Source organism: Eumetopias jubatus, unplaced genomic scaffold (genome assembly GCF_037043125.1).
Source record: "Eumetopias jubatus isolate StellerSeaLion01/CBP00866 unplaced genomic scaffold, mEumJub1_p1.0 scaffold_13, whole genome shotgun sequence".
Lineage (NCBI taxonomy): Eukaryota > Metazoa > Chordata > Mammalia > Carnivora > Otariidae > Eumetopias > Eumetopias jubatus.
The window spans coordinates 48,147,416-48,171,644 of NW_028274819.1; the positions used below are offsets into that span (position 1 = coordinate 48,147,416).

At 37.4% G+C, this 24,229-nt stretch overlaps 1 protein-coding gene across 2 annotated transcripts in view; it reads left to right on the forward strand.

The window, feature by feature from the left end:
* The window catches only part of SBF2 (SET binding factor 2), a 467,799-nt gene that overhangs the window by 403,274 nt on the left and 40,296 nt on the right, over positions 1-24,229 (forward strand). Inside the window, exons 19-29 of one of the 2 annotated variants that reach the window (XM_028116744.2) lie at positions 2,435-2,697; positions 4,842-5,014; positions 5,838-5,911; positions 7,411-7,606; positions 10,465-10,583; positions 11,788-11,963; positions 13,888-14,033; positions 16,453-16,651; positions 19,287-19,483; positions 21,603-21,743; positions 22,630-22,725. In XM_028116744.2, coding sequence (XP_027972545.1) covers positions 2,435-2,697; positions 4,842-5,014; positions 5,838-5,911; positions 7,411-7,606; positions 10,465-10,583; positions 11,788-11,963; positions 13,888-14,033; positions 16,453-16,651; positions 19,287-19,483; positions 21,603-21,743; positions 22,630-22,725 — 1,780 coding nt within the window. The remainder of the gene's footprint in view (positions 1-2,434; positions 2,698-4,841; positions 5,015-5,837; positions 5,912-7,410; positions 7,607-10,464; positions 10,584-11,787; positions 11,964-13,887; positions 14,034-16,452; positions 16,652-19,286; positions 19,484-21,602; positions 21,744-22,629; positions 22,726-24,229) is intronic. The other variant, XM_028116745.2, reaches the window with a different exon arrangement.

Consider the following 24,229-nt stretch of genomic DNA (forward strand, 5'->3'; position numbering starts at 1 on the left):
TCGGCTGGAAGCTGCTTCTCCCTCTCCCACTTCCCCTGCTTGTGTTCCCTCTCACGCTGTCTCTCTCTCTCTCTCTCTCTCTCTCTCTCTCTGTCAATTAAATAAATAAAATCTTTAAAAAAAATATCAAGAAAATATTTTAAGATAAGAAAATTGCAGGCGCCTGGCTGGTTCAGTCAGTTAAGCATCTTGCATCAACCTCCATTTTAAATTGACTTTATATTATTATGTGAGATAAATGAATTTAGATTTCTAATAGGAACTACATAGTACTATTCAAGTATTTCTATGTCTCATGTAATTTTAAACATTGTCTATTCTTGAGTATGATAAAAATGGAAACTTTAATAAAAAATACCACTATCTGACATTTATCTCATATTTCAAATTATTATACACTGTTAGTGTGAATTGTTTACTTAATTTAATGTAAAACTCAGATTTTTCTTTCAAAACACCAAATACACTTGGGTAAGGGGTAACTATAACTTGCAAATTAGTTTGAGGTCATGTTCCAGAAATTTTTGGGCTGGTATGGTGCTTTGGATAGTTTTTTTTTAAGCAGATATAAAGCTAACACTGGTATATCTCAAAAGCATTTGTAGAGCAAACACATGTCACTGCTTCTCTGTCCTTTCTTCTAAAGAAGTCTCTCTGTGATACCTAGATTAGGTACAAGTGAGACTAGATATACTAGCTTTTCTTAACTTTTCAGCCTACTAGGAAATTCCTCTTTAAAATCCTATTGTCAAACTCCAAAAAAAAAAAAAAAAAGATTTTGAGAAGATGGCAGCAGAGTAGGAGGATCATAGGCTTGCTTTGTCCCACAAATACAGCTAGGTAACTATCCAGTCATCCTAAATACCCCAGAAATCAATCTGAAGACTGGCAAAACAAACTCCACAACTGAAGATAGAGAAGAGGCCACATCAAAGAAGGTAGGAAGTACAGAGATTCAGCTTGGGGGAGAGAGAGTTTATGGCCACTGCAGGAGGGAGGGAGCCACAGCTGCACAGGACAGTGCACAGGGCAGTGCATGGAGAAAACAAATTCCCATAACAATTGGCTTAGAAAGTAAGAGGGCCCAAATTTCATGAGTTCTTGGAACCAGCGGGGCTTAAAACCTGGAGTTTTAAAGGTCAGTCGACTTCAGTAGCCAAACTATGGAAAGAACCCAGATGTCCATCGACAGATGAATGGATAAAGAAGATGTGGTATATAAACACAATGGAATATTACTAAGCCATCAAAAAAATTGAAATCTTGCTATTTGCCACAACGTGGATGGAACTAGATGGTATTAGGCTAAGCGAAATAATTCAGAGATGAGTAAATTCAGTATAATCTCATTTATATGTGGAATTTAAGAAACAAAACAGAGGATCATAGGGGAAGAGAGGAAAAAATAAAACAAGAGGAAATCAGAGAGGGAGACAAACCATAAGTGACTCTTAAGCATAGGAAACAAACAGGGTTACTGGGGCAGGAGGGATGGGGTAACTGGGTGATGGACATTAAGGAGGGCATGTGATGTAATGAGCACTGGGTATTATATAAGACTGATGAATCAGTACCTCTGAAACCAATAATATATTATATGTTATTTGAATTTAAATAAAAATAGATAAATTTTCTTAAATATGCAAAAAAATAAAAATTCTTGGCCCTAATAAATAAATAATAAATACATAAGTGAGTAAGTAAATAATAAATATAAGATTAAAAACTTGATAAAAAGGGGTGCCTGGGTGGCTCAGTCGTTAAGCATCTGCCTTCAGTTCAGGTCATGATCCCAGAGTCCTGGGATCAAGCCCCACATCGGGCTCTCTGCTCAGCAGGAAGCCTGCTTCTCCCTCTCCCACCGTCTCTCTCTCTCTCTCTCTCTCTCTCTCTCTCTCTCTAATAAATAAAATCTTTAAAAAAAAAACTTGATAAAAAAATAAAATCCCATTGTTATACCTATGTCCTGATAATATTTGACTCCCACATTTACTAGGAAATCTAGCTCTATATTTTTATGACTTTTGTCATTCTGTCTCCTCCTCCCAAAGAGAAGAAGAGAAGAAACATGTCAGAATATGAGTAAATGCTACTGGACATTCATTCATTTTTACATATTTCACGTCAACAATTTGTTTAACTGGCAGTTGGAAAGAGATGGGGCCATAGAGATAAATAAACGCAGTGAAATGTTAGCAGTGAAAGTGTAGCCATCTGTGCTTTGCTGCCGCTTCCTTGGATTTATGACATTGTTCCACTAAGGCTGGCTGGAGCTGGCAGAAAAGAGTTGATTTTGTTTTATTGTTGTTATGTTTTATTTATATATTTCCTTTTTTTGGTGACATAGGTATTTAATAGATGGATAATTGAAACATGTTCAATGTTTTTTGAAGCTTGTGTCATGGATTTGCATTGTTTTGTTTCATTTTTTTAGGATAAGCTTCCAGATGACCAATATCAGGAGAAGACAGCAATGGACCTGGCAGCTGAGCAGCTACGCCTTTGGCCTTCTCTGAGCAAATCAACTCAGCAGGAGCTGGTGCAACGTGAGGAAAGCACTGTCTTCAGTCAGGCCATTCATTTTGCAAACCTCATGGTCAACCTGCTGGTCCCACTGGATACAAGTAAAAACAAGCTCCTGAGAACATCAGCACCAGGCGACTGGGAGAGTGGAAGCAACAGCATTGTCACAAACAGGTACCAAAATGTGCACATCCAGAGACCCTCCTGTTCTTGGCTTAGCAGACAAAATAAAGTATTTTGGGCAAATACTGCTGTACATATTTCAAAATTTTAAGCATTTTCCTTACCTTCAGACTTGCTCAACTCTCTTTTTTTCAACTCTTCTATATTAAAAGAACTTCACTTTATCTGACTATCCGTAACCACCTCCCACAGTCTCTTTTCTTTCATGACCCAATTTTTCAACTGTCTCACCCACTACTGACCAAACTGCCATAGCAATTTACAGAAAGCACTCTGGAAAATTGCTAATGAACTTCTTGCCAAAGTTATTATTTGTTTCTCGGCCCTCCTTTTTTCAGTATGCATTGAATTTGTCTATAATCATGTCCTCAACCATGCCTTGCTCCAAACCCAACACTGACTTCCAGTACCACTGAGAATAAACCCATGGACTACAAGACCTGACAGGATTTGGCTCCTGACGGCTGCACTGACTTTATTTCCTGTCATTCTTCTGTCAAGAACACTGGTCTCCCTTCTAATGCTAATCCTCAAAAGCTCTAAGCATAATACTGCCTCAGGGTCTTTGTATTTGTTCCCACAATCTGGAATACTCTCCCTGAAATAGTTACAAGAATCACTCCCTCACTTCATTTAATTCTCTGCTCAAATGCCATCTACCTAGAGAGGCCTTCCTGACTTCCATATCTTAAGTAGCACAGGCATCACTCTTTCTCCTATCTTGCATTTTTTTTCTTTCATGACACTTTCTACAACCTGATTTATTTTCATATATTTGTTTATCATATGCCTCATTTATTGCTGTACCCTCAGATCTTTGCATATAGTACGTGCCCAATAAATATTTGGTTGCATATATGATTGAATGAATGAATGAATGAATGAATGAACTGCTTACCCAACAGTAGTGACATTCTAATCTTTTAGGTCTTCAGTGATGCTCTAGCATGCTGGTAGTTCTTTTAACTCTTGTAAATCCTTCTCAGGCTCTTTCAGGCAGCTTCTCCTCTCTCCCATTCTCAATCCCTCTTCCATGCTCTTCATACTGTCTTAGAAACTCATCCACAAGCCCACATCTCTGACCCCAACCTTTCAATCTCCCTATCCCAGATACTCCATTTTTGTCAAGAACACTCGAGAGCTTCTAGTCTTCCAGGCTAGACAACTTTTTGTTGTTTTGAAGTCAGCCTTTTACACCATGCAGTCAACTGCATGGGTCTCTTATTTCTTCCTTCAGAGAGTTATTTTATATGAACAATATAGCCTAGGCCTTCATCGCTTCAAACTATACATGACCATGCTCCTTGAAAGTCTACCTATTGAGTGGCTAAGGCACTCAAGTTCTTTAATGCTTTGGCATGATGTGAGGCCATATTCACTGTTTAGCTTTACCTTAAAACTGATTCAGTGAATGTGGTTGGATTTGGAGGAAAGAGAACTAAGTGGGTTAGAACAGATATATGAGTCTTTTCCATGATTAGCAGTCTAAAAGAAGGCATAGGAGACAGGAGTATTTGTTGAACAGTGGGAACTGAATAAGCAGCAAGGACAGGATTGAGCTTTCACATCCACTGTTTCAAATTCTTTCCCTTCTGTTGCATGATTTTATCACCTACAGAAGATTGATGGCTTCAAAGTGACAAAGTGTTTTGGTTCACTCAAAGAGACAAATGTTGGCAACAGAAAGGTTCGCAGGACAGTTTGGTTCTTCCATTTGGAAGAATATGCGATTTTCTGGGAAAGGTTCTTTTACTTTGCCTACCAGGGAACATGTCTTCCAGTTGTCAAAGGCCAAAGATAGCAATATTACTTTGTCTGACTCTATGTGGTAATTAACTTGAGAGAACAGTTTTGTTTTTTTTTTCGAAGGTCCAAGTATCAGATAATAAATGAAACAGTCTATTTTTCCTTTAGTTTCTGTGGTTCCTGAGTTCCTTTTTAGGAGAATGACAGAAGTATTTCTTACAAAAACAAATTTGGGTCCAAAGGACAATGCCTGACAGTAGCTTTCAGATGTAGGCAAGTAGGATATCATAATGTGGACAAAGTTAAATTTCTATCAAAATTGACTGTGATAGAATAGTCATTTGTTACATTTGAGTCCTAAACATGATTTCTTTCCTTGATTTTCTCAGTATTGCAGGAAGTGTAGCTGAGAGCTATGATACAGAAAGTGGGTTTGAAGATTCAGAGAATAATGACATCGCCAATTCTGTTGTGCGATTCATTACCCGATTTATTGACAAGGTTTGCACAGAGAGTGGAGTTACTCAGGATCACATCAAGAGCCTTCATTGCATGATACCAGGTAATCAATTTACAGATATTAGAGAACAAGAATATTGGAGATAATTGAGTAAGAATTGTTTTTAGGGGTCTATTTTTTTCAGCATAACACCTTTAATACTTGTCTTCCATGTAGTTTAGTCATGCTATTTATTTGTGTTCTGATTAATTTTTTTAATATTTCTAAGTTATGATAAAATATATGTAACATAAAATTTGCCACTTTAAACTATTTTAAGTGTAAAATTCACTGATGTTAATCATATTCACAGTGTTGTGCAATCATCACCACTATCCTTTACCAAAAACTTTTTCATCACCAAAACACACACTCTGTACCCATTAAGCAATAACTCCCCATTCTCCACCTCTGTAGCCCCTGGTAAGCTCTGTATCTCTATGAATTTGCCTTCTAGATATTGCCTATAAGTTTGATCATACAGTATTTGTCCTTTTGTGTCGGGCTTTTTTCAGTTAGCATTATGTTTTCAAGGTTCTTCCATGTTGTAGCAGGTATCAGAATGCCATTCATTTTTATGGCCGAAACTATTCCATTGTATGGATATACCACATTCTGTTTATCCATTCAACTGTTGATGGACATCTGGGTTGTTTCTGCCTTCTGGCTACTATGAATATTCACATACAATTATTTGTTTGAGTCCTTATTTTTGATCTTTTGGGTATGTACCTGGGAGTGGAATTGCTAGTCATATGGTAATTCTTGTTTAACCTTTTGAGGAACCACCAAACTATGATTAGTTTTTAATTCTAAAATACTCAGAATTTGTATTAATTCTGCTTATTCTGTACTCTTTTATTTTGAATACTCTGACTTATCCTAGGAATTGTAGCTATGCACATTGAGACTCTAGAAGCAGTACATCGAGAGAGTAGAAGACTCCCACCTATACAGAAGGTAATTATTCCAGACTACATGCTTTTAGGGTATAACATCTCTTCTTAAAAACAGCAACAATGGACTTTTATGCCCCAGAAAGTACCTTCTCCTAACCTTTTACAGAGCCTCCACTTTTAATGATACATTAAACTTTCAGAGGAGTTTATCATGTAGACCCTCATAAAACAGATACTGAAGTAGAATGTAGATTCAACAAAGGAGCAATAATAGCCTCTTGTTGAGTCTATTTTTATAGGCAGGGCAAAAATTATGAACATTCTAACTTCCAAGCCCAAGCCAAGATTTTATGTATGCCCTGCCTACTTCCAGAAAAAAAGGACTTAAGTCAATTACCATAAAAATACCAGGTTCCTGAATCTGTTTACATTATAAGCATACATCACAAGCATTTGGGAATCTGGGAAGTCTATTAAAAATTGAGAGTCCTGAACCCCACCCCAGCCTCCTGAATTGGAGTTTCCTGAGACTTTGGCCTGGGAATCTATACTTTCAAGTACAAGCCTCCCTGATGATTATTTTGCCCCTAGTCTGGCACCTATCTGTGGACTAGGGTCAGGAGCCTCTTACCTATATAACAGAACTATTAAAAATAAATTCAAAGGAAAAATCAGAAGCCAGATGGATAGGAAAGATATTTCTATGAGAAATCTGAGACATGATCATTACAATTTTGGCTTTACATTTAGCTCTGAGCTTCCTAGAGCCAACAAAAAGAATAGTACTGATTTATGTAGTTTTTATTGCTTAGTAAAAAATAAGCATATTAGATCTTCAGGAGAGGTAACTTTTTTTTTCTTTTTAGCACTAGTATCTTCAGAGGAGTGTATCATGTGGTTGTGTATTTCCCAAGATGTGTAATTGTTCATTATATAGCCATTTATTGTGTTAATCTTCAATAAAGGACAAGAAGGGCAGATCCTTTTAAAGATGCATCTGTTTTTCTAATTACTTGTTTATTAAGTTTACAGAAGTAACAATGCTCTTTGTATAAAATCAGACTATTAAAGAAATACACATTATACAAAGTGAAAGTCCTCCATGGTCTTTCCAACCCCACCTCACCTCTGCCCTTAACCATGATAGTACAGTTTGGTCCATATTCTCACAATTTTTTTCTTTTTCCAAAAAGAGGGAATTATAATATACATACTGGTTTACACCTTGCTGTTTTTACTTAACAATGTGTCCTTGATATCTTTCTATGTTAACACATATAGATCTAGGTCATTATTTTTAATGGTTGCAAAATGTTCCACTGAATAGATATTTTAAACGTCTTTGTAATTTCCAATGATTTTTACTGTTAATAAGCAAAGAATCTTTCCACATTTGGATGCAAAAACTTCATTTCTGCCTCTTCCCAAATCTGTTTTCTCGTTTTGGCTACTTAAGCAGTCTGACTCAGGTTTTTTAGATCTGCAACTGAAAAGATAACTTTGGTCTAAGTGTTGGAAACCCCACAAGATTTGTGTTTAAAATGCTCTCTCTGTTGTCAGCCCAAGATTCTTAGACCTGCCCTACTGCCAGGAGAAGAAATTGTCTGTGAAGGTCTTCGAGTCCTGCTAGACCCTGATGGAAGAGAAGAAGCTACTGGAGGCCTTCTTGGAGGCCCTCAGCTCCTGCCGGCAGAAGGAGCCTTGTTCCTCACCACATATAGAATTCTTTTCAGGGGGACCCCCCATGATCAGCTAGGTATGACTCCTATTATGCCTTCAGAATATGGATATCCATGTGCTTGCTACTTGAGGTTTTGATTCCATTTGTGTGCAGTAATTTGCAGATCATTTCTGATTCAAAGTAAGCCTTTTGTCGCCAAGTATTTTTTAGAATCCTTTGTCTGTCAAAGCTAATGATAATTTGGATTTCAGAGTCTTATTTAAAGAACCAAGGGTATCTTCTAAACAGTAAAGCAAGGGTTCCTTCACTGAAACAGTCATAATTTCATGAGGTAGTATATTGTGACTTAGGGATATTCATAGTATATAGCTGCTAACAATGTCTCCTGCTGATTTGTCCCACCTTTCTGAGTCCTGTAGTTAACTGTAAGGCTCAGGTCTTCCAGATACATGATTCCTTTTGTGGAAGGATATGCTGAGCATCACAAGGTTGTACAACACTAACCCCACTTCCTCTCGTCACATTTCAACTGACCCCCTTTCCCTCTTGGCAGGCAACTTCCATTCACTAAACTCCCTCAACTTCTATTTCTATTTTCTACTACTCTATGCAGTCTTCCATATTAGAAAGGAATAGCATGCCCTATCGAGTCTGAATTATCTTTTTGAAATCACTGTAATCTCTTTCTAAACTCTTCTGATTGATCGGAAAAGCATGTAAGACTTGGGCTAGAACTGTTGCTCCCCAAATAAGAAGCTCAGATTCTTATTTAGATTGCTGTTGACCAATCTTGGTATCTTAAGTCCCCTGACCTCTCTCTGAGTTTCGGTTTCCCCTTTTATAAAATTAGGGAATTGGGCTTGTTTGGTGATAATTCAGTGGTTCTCAACCTTGACTGCATATTTGAGTTATCTGGGAAGCTTTAAAAAAAAAACCTACCAATCTGGGCCCAACCCTCACACAGCTGAATTAATACCTGGAATAGGATTCTAGGACCCAGGCATCTGTGCATTTTTAAGCCCCAGAAGTGATTATGATGCATAGTAAGGATTGAGAACCATTGGGATAAATGGTCACTAAAGTTCCTTCCTCATCTGCCATTATTCATTCAGTAATATTTGATGAGATGTACTATATGTGCTGCACATTTTGTTAGTGGACTTTAGATGCTTGGATAGGATCAAGATGGTTTATTGTCTTATTCATAAAAGAGTGCTTACCATATAATAACAAAAAGCTCATAAAATTCAATAAACAAAATGAATCTATAGTAATAGTTGTATTCATTGAAAAAGAAGCAAAATTTTTCAGCCCTCTCCTATCATATCACCATGCATAAATTATATTTGTATTGGAAAGCGAATGTAATTTTAAAAGAAACTAAATATCCAGTATTTACAATTTCTTTTGTACTGTGACTTGGGAGCTCAGTGGCCACAAACATACATTCTGGGGATATAAATATATGAGATACTTGGTCACTTAAGTTGTTCCAATTTATTTCTTTTTAAAAAATCAAAACCATACTTAGTGTGATGACTTATATTGTTCTCTTGTTTTTTCCTGTCAATTTTTGGGTCAATTTTGTATTTTAGGGAATTTATTTTTATCAGAAAAAGCCTTTTTACTGCCTCTTTTATTTCTCTTTTTAAATTTCTAATTCAAAATATCTACTTTAATGACACACAGGAATCTGATAATTTTATATGTGTTATATAAGCATAGGTTGTTTTTTACATCCTAGGACTTAAATTCTGTATACATCCTAATTTTGTTTAGCCTCTGGATATGAGCTCAACATAAGAGGATAATCAGAATTTTCCAGGTTAGGAGTTGACAGATCCAGGGAATGAGAAAATCTGATGACGATAAGTGGATGTACATATGAACTCATAAACCTAGTTCAGTTCTCACCCCTCCGGCTTACTAGCCAAGGCGCCTTGCCCATTGCTGCTCCTGTTCTTTCACTTGTACCACTGCCTGAAATTCCCTCCTCTTTCCCTCTGCAAATCCAAACCTATGTTCTCTTCAACGCTCACCTTCCCTCTCTCTTCCTCCAGGAATCATTCTCAAGCCATCTAGCATGCAGAAATCTTCTCCCTTTCTGACATATTTAAAGCTCTGTCCCTCAAACCTAGGAGCTAATGACATGTTATATTTGGCATGTGACTCTTCTCTCCCAGGGGGAACTTTGAACTCTCCAAGAGAGGCTTTGCATGTACTATTTATTTTCTAGACTTGCATCTTCGCAACCTCTAGTAGTTGATAAATAATTATATTTTCCCTTATTTGCTTTAGTATTTAAATTCCTAAAACTCTTCAGCCTAAGCTTAGTCCTGTATCTTCTATGAAGGCACAAATACAAGGTACAGCACCTTTTACCACGTATGGAAACCCATTTTAAAAATCTTTTCTTGGGGCACCTGGGTGGCTCAGTTATTAAGCATCTGCCTTCAGCTCAGGTCATGATCCCAGGGTCCTGGGTTCAAGCCCCACTCCCCCTGCTTGTGTTCCCTCTCTTTCTGTGTCTCTCTCTCTGAAATAAATAAAATCTTGGGGAAAAAATCTTTTCTCTTTTGCTTTATACTTACATTAAATATCATGGATGCCTTTAAGATTAAGAATCTTTAAGATTGCCTTAAGCCAGGTGATCTGGTGTGGCACACAGCAGGTTGGGGAAATAGAAAAAATGAAGGTAGGCAGACTGTGACAGTTCATTCGCTCCAGCAAAGGATCATGTCTCAGGAGTGAATTGTCATGCAATAAAATCAATGAATGTGATTCTAGAATCATGGCATTTTCTCTCGCTGCATTCCTGGGCATTGTCCTCTCCTAATACATTTCTTTAGCAGAGGCTGATAAAATGAGAAGCAGAAACTCTATAAATAAGCAGTAAAGTGCTGTTGCTGAGTGTGTGTCCTGCTTTCCTGTAGTTGGTGAGCAGACAGTTGTGCGGAGTTTTCCTATTGCTTCCATCACCAAGGAGAAGAAGATTACGATGCAGAACCAGCTGCAGCAAGAGGGACTACAGATTACATCAGCATCTTTTCAGGTATTAAGAAAGGGAGCCATTCCTCTACTACTATTTAAAAGTTTTGTACAAATGATGTGGCCACTTTCTGTGGTAATGGGGTCAGAAGTTAGAGGATGAGGAGGATCAAAGGGTCTGAGAGGGTAATCTTGAACTGAATAAACCCCTGAATCATTCTGTATTTAATCCCCCACTTCCTGAACCCCTTGACCAACTGAGTACCAACAGATTATCTGTCAATATTTAGTGATCTTAGAAATTCGGACACATACAATTGACTCTTGTTCTCTGCCAAGTCATACCTGTTTGTTTGATAAAGGCTGTAGATAGAAAGCAGTTCCCTTGGCACCTATTTCAGAAGGAAATGCCCTATGGCCCTTCTGTGGAAGAGATAAAACTCCAAGAATTATAGTCAGGGCTAAAGTACTATTGGTACTAACTAAATAACCTTTAATCAAGCAGAGGTTTTTCTAGGGGGCTTTGAATGTATCAGAACTTGTGGAATTACTGATACAAAGCAGACACTGGAAGAGTGATCTTCTCTTAGTTTTTCCTTTTTACAGTTCTCAGTCTGTGATATTTTGCTCTTCCTATTTTTATGCCTTGTCTCTGACTTCTCAGATTTTTGAGAGCACCGGTTCTTGCCTCATTCCTTCCAGCCAGGAAGCCACCCTAGGACCTCCACGTGCTCATTGTGTGAAACGTGAGGCTGCTGATCTCTAGGCTCCAGACCTTCTCCCATTACCGGGGGGCAGGGGCCTCCTAGGGATTTCTTCACTGTTCCACCTGTCAAAGGACTCTAAACTGGAATATTGCCTGGCTATATTGGTTAGGATTCTATATACTAGATTTATGATATCTAAGAAGAGGCTTCCTTAGGCCAAATTCCCCATCTATAACCAACAGTTGAGAAAAAAGGAGGACATGTTTCCTACTTCAGCCACTATAAGTTAATTTCTCTGTCCCATCATAGAAAAGATAGTCTTAAAGAAATCCAACTTCAAGATAGATGGTTTTCCTTGCCAGTGAACCATCTATGACAAGTAAACCTTTCTGACTCCTTTTTCTTTAAATAAAAAATTATATTACATGATATCCAAGGTCCCCTCAACTTCTGGACTTCTGCCATTTAGTATTATTTTCTGTTATTTCAGTAACTTGGGGGGAAGTTATCTGGAAATCCTAATTAATTCTTCTGATGTATTTCCTCTCTTTTTATTTCTAGTTGATTAAAGTAGCGTTTGATGAAGAAGTGAGTCCAGAAGTAGTAGAGATCTTTAAGAAACAGCTAATGAAGTTCCGTTATCCTCAGTCCATTTTCACCACCTTTGCTTTTGCTGCTGGACAGACTACCCCACAAATAATTTTGCCCAAACAGAAGGAAAAGAACACCTCTTTCCGGTAAGAAGACAGTCAAGTTTCTTCATTTCAGCCTTTTCATAGCTCCCCGTCAGGGGAAATGACCTATCCTTTGTGTCAGTGTGTACGTGACTGCTCTTTTTGTCTGCCATTCTGTCAAGCCCATTGAACGTAGCTCAGAAAGTTATGGAACGGTAGCACTGATGTATGGAACAAGTTTCAAAAACTAAATGCTACAAGAGGTTTTGACCAACATGTCCATTGCTCATGATATATTTTTAGAATGTGAAATTCTGTTCCCCCTTTTACCCATACTGATTCCTTTCTAACTGCCTTTGAGCAGGCCCTTCAGTTTTCTTTGCTATCCAGACCTAGTAGACAGTTTTGCTTTGATCTACAGATGGTAGCCTTTATTTTTTCTTTTTTATAACTTTTTGTTTTGGTAGTTTCAAATTTACAGAAAAGTTACAACATAACACAAAGAATTCCTGTATACCATTTACCCAGATTCACCAGTTGTTTATGTTTTGCTCCATTTCTTTATCATTCTCTCTCATATATATTTTTTCCTAAACCGTTTGAGTTATATACATAACACCCCTTTATCCTTAAATATATCAATATGTATTTTCTAAGAACAAACCATGGTATATAACCAGGAAATTGAATTGGTATAAAATTTCTACCTAACCCAGAGTCCTTATTCAAATTGCTGATGATCCTTTATAGCTACTTTTTTTTTTCTGCCTAGTACAAGATCCATTCCAGGATCAGGCATTGCATTTAGTTGTCATATTTCTTTGTGGGATCCCTTATTTTCTGATGAAAATTTTTAGTAATTTATGTTGAAACTTTTACATTTCAGTTATTATAAAATAACAATTGCTTAAAATTTATCTTCAATTAGTGATAAAATATAGGGGCCAAAAGTTCAGTTCATTCATCGCTTAGAATTTGGTCATCTGCCAGTACAAATTACATATTAGGGAGTACTCTGCAGACTTTGGAGAAAAGCCCTTTTCTTTGCCTAAAAGTGGGGTAGGCTGGAGATTATAGAAGAGTTGAGGTTCCAGACAGTGTGTCATTACTAAATTGCATATCTGACCCCCTGTACCACTGTTACCTGGTAAGTGAAGGGGACCATGCAGATCCAGAAATGATACACTGAAACATGAGCAGCTTCCTAGGTATTTACAGTAGTGAGCCAAGCATCTTGTCTTAGCACTGTGGAGTCACAGAGGAACCTGTGACATCTATTATTCCAACCTTCTATGGAAGATACAAAGCTTTGTATGGTGTTTTATGTTTAGAATCTATGGACTATGGAAGGAAATACATACATACACACACATATAAAATCAACCTCTTTGTATCAAGCTTAATCTATCCAGCTGCAAGGGAGATATAGCAATTTTAAGATTTAAAACACCTTAGAATTGTCGAGTATGTAAAGGTTTATGGTGTCAGAAGGCAGGACACCACACATACACATTTAAACATGGTACTAACTATAATTGTCATATGATCTCAAAGAAAAGCCTACGAATTAGTAGAAAGAGTTTGAATTAGTAGAGAGGGGAGCAGACGGGCTTCCGTGCAGGAGGACTTCTACCAGCGTAGCTTGTGGGAGCTGGTAGAGGCAGTGGCGTGGATAACCAGAGTGCCTTAAGGGGCATGTTTGACCAAAAAGCCAAACTGAGTTTAAATTTGGAATAAGTAGCTTATGTGCCACTCTAGGTTCTTGCACTTTTTGCCTACAACTGTCCTGATGACAACAGTGTTTTATAGAAAATTAGTCTACTGCCATATACAAAATGATCTAAAGAAGGAGAGGCTTACTGGGGTCTGGACAATCCTAGTAGCTGTGGATGTGGAAAGGAAACAAGTTGAGCCGGGTAGGTATTAAAAAAATGTAAATCTTGTCCTCATATTAAATTGGTGGTCTCTTTGGTTTTATGACTTGTAGTACCTTCTCAAAAACAATTGTGAAAGGTGCCAAAAGGGCAGGGAAAATGACAATTGGGCGGCAGTATTTATTGAAGAGGAGGACAGGGACAATTGTGGAAGAGAGAGTGAATCGTCCTGGATGGAATGAAGAAGATGATATATCAGGTATGTGAGAACTCCTTTTTCCTTCATGAATTGGTTTTGTTCTTTCTTCTTATATGAGTAAGAATAAGAGACTCAGATATAGTTGCCCTTAAACTTTGACTCACAAGTATTTAAACCTCATAAGAAGATTGGAGGCACTTACCAGCATCTCAGAATTGGAAAAAAAAGAATATTTATTTTCCCAATATTCCATTGTTCAGATAAGATTTTGCTAAATTATACTTCTCTTTTACTAAATCCACAGAGCTGGTTGACCATTGTTACATGGGTCTCATCAAAGGGAGAAAGAAAGAAACCCCAATGCATGGGAAATTTAGGTATAAAGTAATCCCCTGTACCTTATTGTTATGCAATAAATGTAAGGAAACAAGGACATTGGATATTCAAAATTAAAGATTTGAGTTTGGGGTAAGAACATTGTGGGTACTCTGAATCAAAATGAGGGACCAAAGATGAAAGGGTTCTTAGATGGTAAGAAAAAAAGTGCCTAGTAAATATTCAAAAGCACAGAATCTGAGAAGCTGAAATACCTCTCGGTTGGGAAAATAGAGGCAGGAAACCAATCACAAAATGGCTTATTGACTGTTTTCTGTTCCTTAACCCACTATGGAGTATGCTTATGGAATTAACACTAGGGCGAATCTGATGTAATAGGAGGCAGGATACCTTTGCACCCTTTTTCTTTTCAGGATCTTAGAGTCAATCGCCAGTGACTATACCACTACTACTTCTACTAATAATAATGTCATTTTGAAGAAAGAAACCTCATGTTTAGAGAGATCACTGGCTAAAGGTCTCCATTTCAGTAGGTGTACCTACATACTCTGAGAGCAATGAAAAGACCCACCATTGCATTACTGGAATGACCATTTGTTGGAACCCTGGCCTCCTTAAGAGTCACATGGAAAGCCATAAAGACATTACCCATTGGTATTTGACTCTTCTAATTTGAAGTTCTTATGATTACACAGAAGAAAAACTATTATTCTATGATATTCTACCAAAAGACCAAATTATATAATGCTCTTTGCTCCTCTGAAAATAAAAAGCCAACAGAAAACTGGTACCGGATGGTATATTTGCATTGTGAAGTTCACAAACTAAAACACAAAGTCTTGTATTTGTAGGGATAAGCTGTTACGGGTTTTTTTTCTTTATTTTATTTTTTTTAAGATTTTTTAATTTATTTACCTGACAGGGACAAAGCGAGAGAAGGAACACAAGCAGGGGGAATGGGAGAGGGAGAAGCAGGCTTCCCGCTGAGCAAGGACCCCCCCCCCAGAACCCTGGGATCATGACCTGAGCCGAAAGCAGATGCTTAATAACTGAGCCACCCAGGCACTCCCTTTTTTATTCTTTTTCTTTTTTAAATTTTATTTTATTTTATTATGTTATGTATTTTTTTTCTTTAAATGGAAAAGAGCCATATAATTCCCTTTGACATTAGAACTTTGAGTACATACATATCCAAAAATTCTGAAAACTTAATTTGATTTCTCTCACTGTAGAAATAAATAAGAAAGTAAATTAGGACAGTTTTTAACATGTATTTTTTTTTCTTTTTTTAGTTAGAACATGCAGTACAATTAGGAATGTTAGGGGTTTTTCTTAAATCCTCCCTAAATGCTTGATTATTGGATAAATCCTTCCACATCTAAAATCTTAAGTGATTCTGTAACCTGTGATTGCAAAATTATGAGGGAGTTTCCCATGTATACCACATCCTCTGACAAAAATATTTTCCACAAAAAAAGTATAACCTCTTGATACCTCTCTAAGAAAGGTCTTTTCCCACGAGTGAACTTCTGCCTAATCTAGAAATTTCTAAAAAAGTTTATGTTCTGAAAAGTTAACTGAAACCTGGATGATGAAGTTTGTATAGTGATCATATTAAAGATAAATTTTACTGATGAGTTAGCCTCTAACAAAATTTGAGTGTTTATTTTATAGTCCTAAACAGAAATCACTATACTTTGGCATTAATAAGTAAGTCTGATTGAAACAGAAAAATATGGCTGATGAATTCAAAATTCTATTATTTTTAGAAAATTTGAGTTAGTTTCCCTGGCATTTTCAAAGTTTATTTATTTATTTATTTAAGTAATCTCTACACCCAATGTGAGACTCAAACTCACAACCCCAAGATCAAGAGTCGCATCCTTTTCCAGCTGAACCAGCCAGGCACCCCCTTCCCTAGCATTTTGAGCCCCTGATGTTTTATTTCCTGACTATCCATTACGGTTTTAGTTTATGTTTGAACATAATGATTCTTCAAAGAATTAACAGAATTTAATATATACATAGTGCCTGTAGCCCTAATATAAACCACTCTTGGTTTAAGCATCCTCTTCAAAAGGAAGCTTCTAATCCTCTACTTTGAGCCACATCATTTTTTCAAAATCTGTTTCTGCCTTCACAGTTTCAGATGATAGTGAACTCCCCACAAGTACCACTCTGAAGGCCTCGGAGAAGTCTACCATGGAACAGTTAGTGGAAAAAGCTTGTTTCAGAGACTATCAGCGTTTAGGTCTGGGAACCATAAGTGGCAGCTCTTCTCGCTCAAAACCAGAGTATTTTCGAATCACTGCCTCCAACAGGATGTATTCACTGTGCCGGAGGTAAGTCTGTTAGTGGGCTCCAAAAAGACGCCTTCCCTTTCTTCTGCTTTGTCTTGAATGGGCTATTTGTCGTCATAACCCAAAGGGAGAAAAGCAGGAGCAGGGTCTCCAGGGATATGTGTGTTTCAGGGACATTTTTTAGCAGCATGAGCAGGCATCTCCTTGGCATTCTCAGAAGTATAATTATATCAATGAATAGTGCCTAGATTAGAGCAAAAGGTGAAAGGTAGAAGTTTTTGTCTTCTTTAGGATTTTTTTTAGTTGTTTTTCTCCTCCCATTTGCATCTTTTCTACCATGACTGAAGATAACTTGAAATAAAGACAGGATTTTCCCAGGCAGATAAGAGAAATGGTCTGCTGTAGGCCAGGGGTCTACAAAATTTCTCTTTAAAGGACCCGATAGTATGCATTTTCAGTTTTGCAGACCATACGGTCTCATTGCAGCTGCTCTGCCACAAAAGCAGCCATAGATGGTAAATAAATGAGTGGGCGGAGCCTGTTCGGGCCCACACTTTATTTGTTGACCCAAGTGTAGACAGGGTTTTCTTATGCTAATTAGAATATTTTCAAGGGATATTAGAGAATGGAAATGAACATGTTTTCTTCTATTCTTGTCATTTCTCACTGTTTCCTCTATCAGTTAAGTTCTATTCCATGGTCTATATTTATATTTATTAAAACTACATTTCCACTACCCACAAGTTTAAGCATTTTCATCTCCAGGTAAGTTGTTTCCTTTGTATTCATAAATTCCCAGTTTGATTGAATAGAATAATGCTATGAAAGTACTTTGTATATTGTCAGCCTTGTACATATTTTAGAAAGTTATCTTAATGTTACTATTAGTTTCAACCCCTCTGATCCTGAAAAGCTATAGATATCTTATTTTAAATGACAGTTTAAATTTACAAATACCTGACCACCCAACACATGAAAAGATGCTCAACATCACTCATCATCAGGGAAATGCAAATTAAAACCACAAGGAGATATCACCTCATACCTGTCAGCATGACTAAAGTCAAAAAGACAAGAAACAGGTATTGGTGAAGATGGTGGAGAAAAAGGAACCCTTGTGCACTGTTGGTGGGAATGCAAACTAGTACAGCCACTGTGGAAAACAGTATGGAGGTTCCTCAAAAAGTTAAAAGTAGAGCTACCCTATGATCTAATCATACTACTGGGTATTTACCCAAAGAATACAAAAATACTAATTCAAAAGAATATATGCATCCCTATGTTTATAGCAGCGTTATTTATAATAACAAAATTATGAAAGCAGCCCAATAGATGAATGGATAAAGAAGATGTGGTGTGTGCGTGTATCTGTGTGTGTGTATGTGTGTGTGTGATGGAATATTACTCAGCCTTAAAAAGGAATGAAATCTTACCACTTGCAACAGCATAGATGGATCTAGAGAGTATAATGCTAAGCAAAATAAGAGAAAGACCAATACCATATGATTTCACTCATATGTGGAATTTAAGAAACAAAACAAATGAACAAAGAAAAAAACAGACTCTTAACTATAAAGAACAGACAGATTGTTACCAGAGGGAGGTAGATGGAGGGATGGATGAAATAGATGATAGGGATTAAGAGTACAGTTATCTTGGGGAGCCTGGGTAGCTCAGTTGGTAGAGCATCCAACTCTTGATCTCAGCTCAGATCTTGATCTCAGGGTTGTGAGTTCAAGCTCCACATTGGTCTCCACGCTGGGTGTGGAGCCTATGTTTAAAAAAAAAAAAAAAAAAAGAGGAAGAAGAGCAAACATACTCAAACGCAAATATATGGGATTGGAGGTTGGGAGGTTTCTAACATGAAATCTCTTTGGAATAATATTTCTAAATAAACTAAAGGAAATGACTCTGAAACCTGCCTATCTTCTTGTGTTTCCTAATCTATAAAAACAAAGTACTCCTGTCTGTTTTGTATTTTCCCAGCGTCATATCCTGTAACTATGAGCTAATCTTTTTTAAAAAATTATCAACATGTAATGTTAATATTTAAACTTATTTTGACATTTGAACATACTGTTCTCATACCAAAAATCATTTGGTTTTGATTTTTAGTTCTTTCACCATCTCAGGCAGGCTAATACTAGTGTACTCTGTTCTCACTTGTCATTTCAGCAGACTATTGAATTGATAATTTGGCTTGTCATCCTCATAAAGTTGATATTAATCCAGTAATCTTACAATCTTTATTTCAAGTTGACAAAAAGTAGTGTATAAGGCAAAGGGAATCATCAGTTTAACAGAGGCCTTTTTAGTAATTCTACATAGGATTTTTATTTTTCTAAGTTTAGGTTATTCCACACAAGTCTGCAGTGTCACTAAAGGGGACTTATTTCAAAAAAGACTACAGATTAATGGATTTATTTAGCTGTTTTCACCATCTCGGCTGGTTCTTCTCAACCCCTGGAGAACTGAGTTGAAACTAAGTTCCATGTTTAAAAAAAGTATCTTAACCTTCAACCAGTATGTTTCTGAGCCTTAGAAAATTATGGGATATGATGATATTCGTGTTCTCATATTCTCTCTCTCTCTTTCTTTCCCCATTTCTTTCCTGTTCTTCCCCCCCCCCCCGCCCCCAATCCCAATCATTCTCTTTCTCCTTTCCATGTCCCTGAAGCTATCCTGGCCTTTTAGTTGTACCTCAAGCTGTGCAAGACAGTAGTTTACCAAGAGTTGCCCGCTGCTATCGACACAATCGCCTGCCTGTTGTATGTTGGAAGAACTCAAGAAGCAGTACCCTGCTTCTCCGATCTGGAGGATTCCATGGGAAGGGAGTAGTTGGTCTTTTCAAATCTCAGAACTCCCCTCAGGCAGGTAAGCATCTCTCTACAGCACAGTTATGATCATTTCACTTCAGAGAATTCCTAAAACTAAAGGAAGTAATATCTGGGAATGCCAATTGTGCCCTTATATTGAGCCTTCTCTCACACGCAGGCTTTCCACTGTGCAATATAAATCATGTACTACTTGACAATGTGGGGTTACACCTTGAATTTGACATCTTGCTTAGTATGTCTGTCTATATTTGGATTTTAATAGAAATCATCATAATAAAGCCTTTGGTTCTAGGCTATTTTCATTTCAGCAAACCAAAGTATCCACAGATGGAAACTAGATTATGCTACTCTTTCTCTTTCCTTCTGGGAAGCATCCAAATGTATTTAACAGCTTCAGAGGCAAGTAGGGATTCTCTGTCCCATGTAATATGAGATATTTTATCTCATTCCTACAAGTCACATGCACACACACAAACAAGTCAGCAAACTAATGACCAAAATGCTGCCTTTAAAGAAGTTCTCAAGCAAAGGATATTTTAGGAAGCTAGAGGGAAGCCAACTTAAGAAAGCAGATAGTACTGCTGTCCTTTTTTCTGAGGATATTTTTAAGCACTATGTTTGAGGTCTTGAAGTTAGTCAGGAGCTATATTTTGCTGACTTTTCCTGTAACTTCTAGTTTATAGTAGATGTTCAATAAAATTAAACAATAGACCACCAAGATATCAGATCCAGTTTAGGTTTGGCTGTGTTCTTAACTCTTTGGAAATGAGGTAAGTCAAGTTCTGTGGGTCAGCAGGTAAAACCATGTACTTTTGTTATCTCCTTTTTATTCTCATCCGTTTTCCTCCTGAAAGTTAAAAGTTGGCCAATATGTCCTTGACCATTCACTTGACTGAGGGCAGCACACACACAACATATCATCATCATCATCATCATCATCCCACCTGTCTTGGAGTCTCAACATTGGTATAATTAAACACAATTGGCTTTGAACTATTTGGACACTGGGAAATCCTCCCAAGCCACACAGTAGATATAATAGAACACAGCATATAAGTTACGTAAAGTGAGGGAATCATTTCAGGAGCCATGATAAATATATCACTGAGCTTCTCATTGGAAAAAATTGAAATTATTTTATTACACTGCTTTCTGATATTTTTATTCTAATATAAAAATATTTCGTATTTTTGAGCTCACACATATGCTTATATTTTAATATCTTTGAAATTGGGATGCATCTTAACATTTATGTGATCAGAAAGAATTGTCAAAGTTTAAATGGAAGAATTTTTAATTCTTAGTACATAAGATAATGGTACATCTTATAATTAATGACATCTTAGAGTTTATAAAATACAATAATGGCATCTTAAAGTTTATAAAATATAATTTTGCTAATTATTTTTTTATTCAAGATGTAAGAAAATTTGTTAATACCTGTTGTCCTTCTAATGAGTCCAGCATGATGCCTCTTTAAAGTGCCTGGGCCAGTTTCAGTGATTCTTTGCTCCATACAAACCAGACTCAGACTACCTCCAACCTAGAATTGCATTCATATTTGTTTCCCTCTGTGCATACCCTCTGCCCCTCTCTTAGAAGGACCAGGGAATCTGGCAGTAGCTGTTGCTACCTTCTCCCCATCTTCCTCCACTCTTCCTGCAACAAACCCCTACAAGTTCATGTGCCCTGTTAGACCTGTGTGGCAGAATTAGAAGAAAGCTGCTGGTATGGGGAATTCTCACCTCTGCCCACTCTGGGATGCCAAGGGAACCCACTCCATCCTCTGCTTCCAGACAGTAGCATGGACAGGATAATTGGGGGAAATCATCAAGGAGATGTTGCCTTTTGTGACTCTTCATTTTGAGTCGCTTGTATAATGAGAAGCTACTCCTGTGCTTGGAAGGACAGCCCTGTGCTGGTTTTCCAGACCTGGGCTCTTTCTGGGAGGATGATGAGGCAACCAAGAAGTAGGTGTGGTGAAACCAGTATTAAAGGAGGATAGCCATCTAATAGTTTACAGCTTAAAGTGGGTCTGGTTCCTATATTTGGGTGTGGTAACTTGAAGATTATATACAGAAAGAATAAGATACTTAGGTAGATAGCTCTTTTATTAACATAGAGACAGTTTGTTTTATTCACTTTTTCTTTTATAGCTCCTACCTCCTCTTTAGAATCTTCCAGTAGCATAGAACAAGAAAAATACCTGCAAGCCTTACTGAATGCAGTTTCTGTCCATCAGAAACTCAGTGGCAATAACGCCCTTATGGTCATGCCAGCACTTGCCCTGTCTCCAGGTAAGATCTGATAATATTTCCTTCTTGACAACTATGAAAGGTCAGATTCATTCTAACCCAGGGTTAGTCTCTTTAGTTATTTATACTGTTCCTTCCATATGACCCCTTAAAGCTTTACCCTGTGGGGCTATAACTTTAGCTCCTTTTACTTAAAAATCGGCATACCACTGCTAATGTCTAGTAACAGTAACCAAATGTGGGGATTCAATTATTTCCTTTTTAAAAGAATAGTAGGAGTGGGGAACATCAAGTCATCTTTTTTCCTAGAATTGTTTTTACATAGACTTGAACATATTATTACAAAGTTGAATGTATAAGGTGAACCCCTGATTATTTAAATGCATACATAGTAAATCATTGTGTGTAAGTTTGAAATTCCTGAAATTTCTGCAGCCTTTTATGATTTGTAGTACAGTTTGTTTTCACTAGATTTGGATGAAGCCATTAAGACTTGTACTAATATTCTGTTTCAGTTATCATGTGATGGAACCCCAAAGGGTTCATGTAGAGGTAACCCTAATGTGTTAGACACAGGAGCATGTGACTTGAAAAGTTGGTCTCCTTGGCTTAATCAGCTATTTGAATTAGCTCAACATAAGCAGAAAGTGGCTTTTCTTGTAAAGTAACACCATGCATGCCTTGCTTCATTTATCATTAAATTCTCTGATTGCACTTGCCAAACCTAACTCTCTATAATCTTGCAAATGTGTGTATCTCTGAGGAAATAGTAACAGTGCCTTGTTATCTCTGTTAAAGCTGTGAGTACTTAAAAAGTACAATGTTTGGCAGCAATTAGACATGCTACACATGAAGATAACTTTTTGTCATTTGAGTAATGTTAACCTGAACGACATGGTTTTTGTTCTTCTTTTTGGCTGACTTTCAGGGACTGAAAGGAGGACTTCAAGAATGTCCACTGTGCTTAAGCAGGTAGTGCCAGGACATTTGGATGTAAACCCATCCAATAGCTTTGCTCGAGGAGGTTAGTAAGATTGATTTTATAACTGAGCACTGATACGACCTTAAAATCAGAAAACTTTAGATAGTGATATTTTAAATCAACTAATTATGGTTCAAATTGTTCTTAATTACCCTTTCTAAAAAATAAATTATCCAATTTGTTACTGGTGTCATGACAGATGAGTTTAGCCTTCTGGAACAAGAGGCATAATAATTGCTGAAATCTTAGATATTGATGAGTTTGGAAGCCGCGGGAGGTAAGGGGAACATGTCTAAATGGTCAGCCCTGCGAATAGCCTACAATGCTTCAGGTTTGCAGGGTAGCAAAGCTGATCACAGAACATAAGCAGCTAGAGAAGAATAATCTGAGACCCAAAGAGTTGTGCCTCCCCAGTGTCTGTAATTTTTACTCCTATTCTCTGAAATACTAGGTTAGGGAACAAAAGAGAATGATATCCAGGTTACTCTTTTTTTTCCTCTGGGCTTTCGCTGCTGGCATAAGGAAGCAGAGAAAGGCCTGTATTTGCTCTTTTAGCTCCAGAGGTGGTCCATTTTGGTCTCTGGAGATTATGTGAGATTCTTTTACGTTTCAGAGGAAATTCCAAAGCAACTATCTTGATTGTAAAATCTCCTACTTCACACTGGATTCATAGAATCTTGGGCTTTTCCTCTCACTCCCATGCAATGCTGAATCCCCTTGAAAACATACCAAGTGAATGATCCAAGTTACTTGAACATCATCAGTAATGGGAAACTCATTTCTTCCTAAAAGTAGTCCCTTGCATTTGTAAGCAACTCTGTATTTGTTAGAAAATTCTTTCTCATATTGATCTAAAAATCTGCCACTATGTGACTTTTACATATTGGCCCTAGCTCTGCCCTCTAGAGTTAGAAAATTCTAAATCTTGATCTCCATACTACAGCCCTTCGGATTTAAAAGCTGGTATCATCTTTTCGCTCTGAGAACTTTCATTAACTCCAAATACCCCAATTTGAATGGTTGCCTTCTATTTACCATCTTTGACACTCAATGAACTCTCCATAGATTTGAACTCATGCAGCCTCAAATTACATTAGATATGAGGATGGGCCCATCACTAGGTTGACCCATACTGACATTAATATCACTTGAAATCTCTTCCCATGTGCTGTTGTTCTTAACAATATATAGTACTAGCCTTGAGGGTTGATTTTTGAACCTAAATATACTATGTACTGCACCTACAAAATTCCATCCTCTTTTATATGGACTATTGTTTTAGACTTTGGATCCTGATTCTGTCTACCTATGTATTAGCCTCTTGTCATGCATCAGTTTGACCTCTGCTGTAATGTAATTTGTTGTTTAAAAAATATTGAACAAGCCAGACCTAAGGGCAGAAGTCTTCATCAAAGTAATTTAGAAGCCTGGGGCACCTGGGTGGCTCAGTTGTTAAGCATCTGCCTTCGGCCCAGGTCATGCTCCCAGGGTCCTGGGATCGAGGCCTGCATCGGGCTCCCTGCTCCGCGGGAAGCCTGCTTCTCCC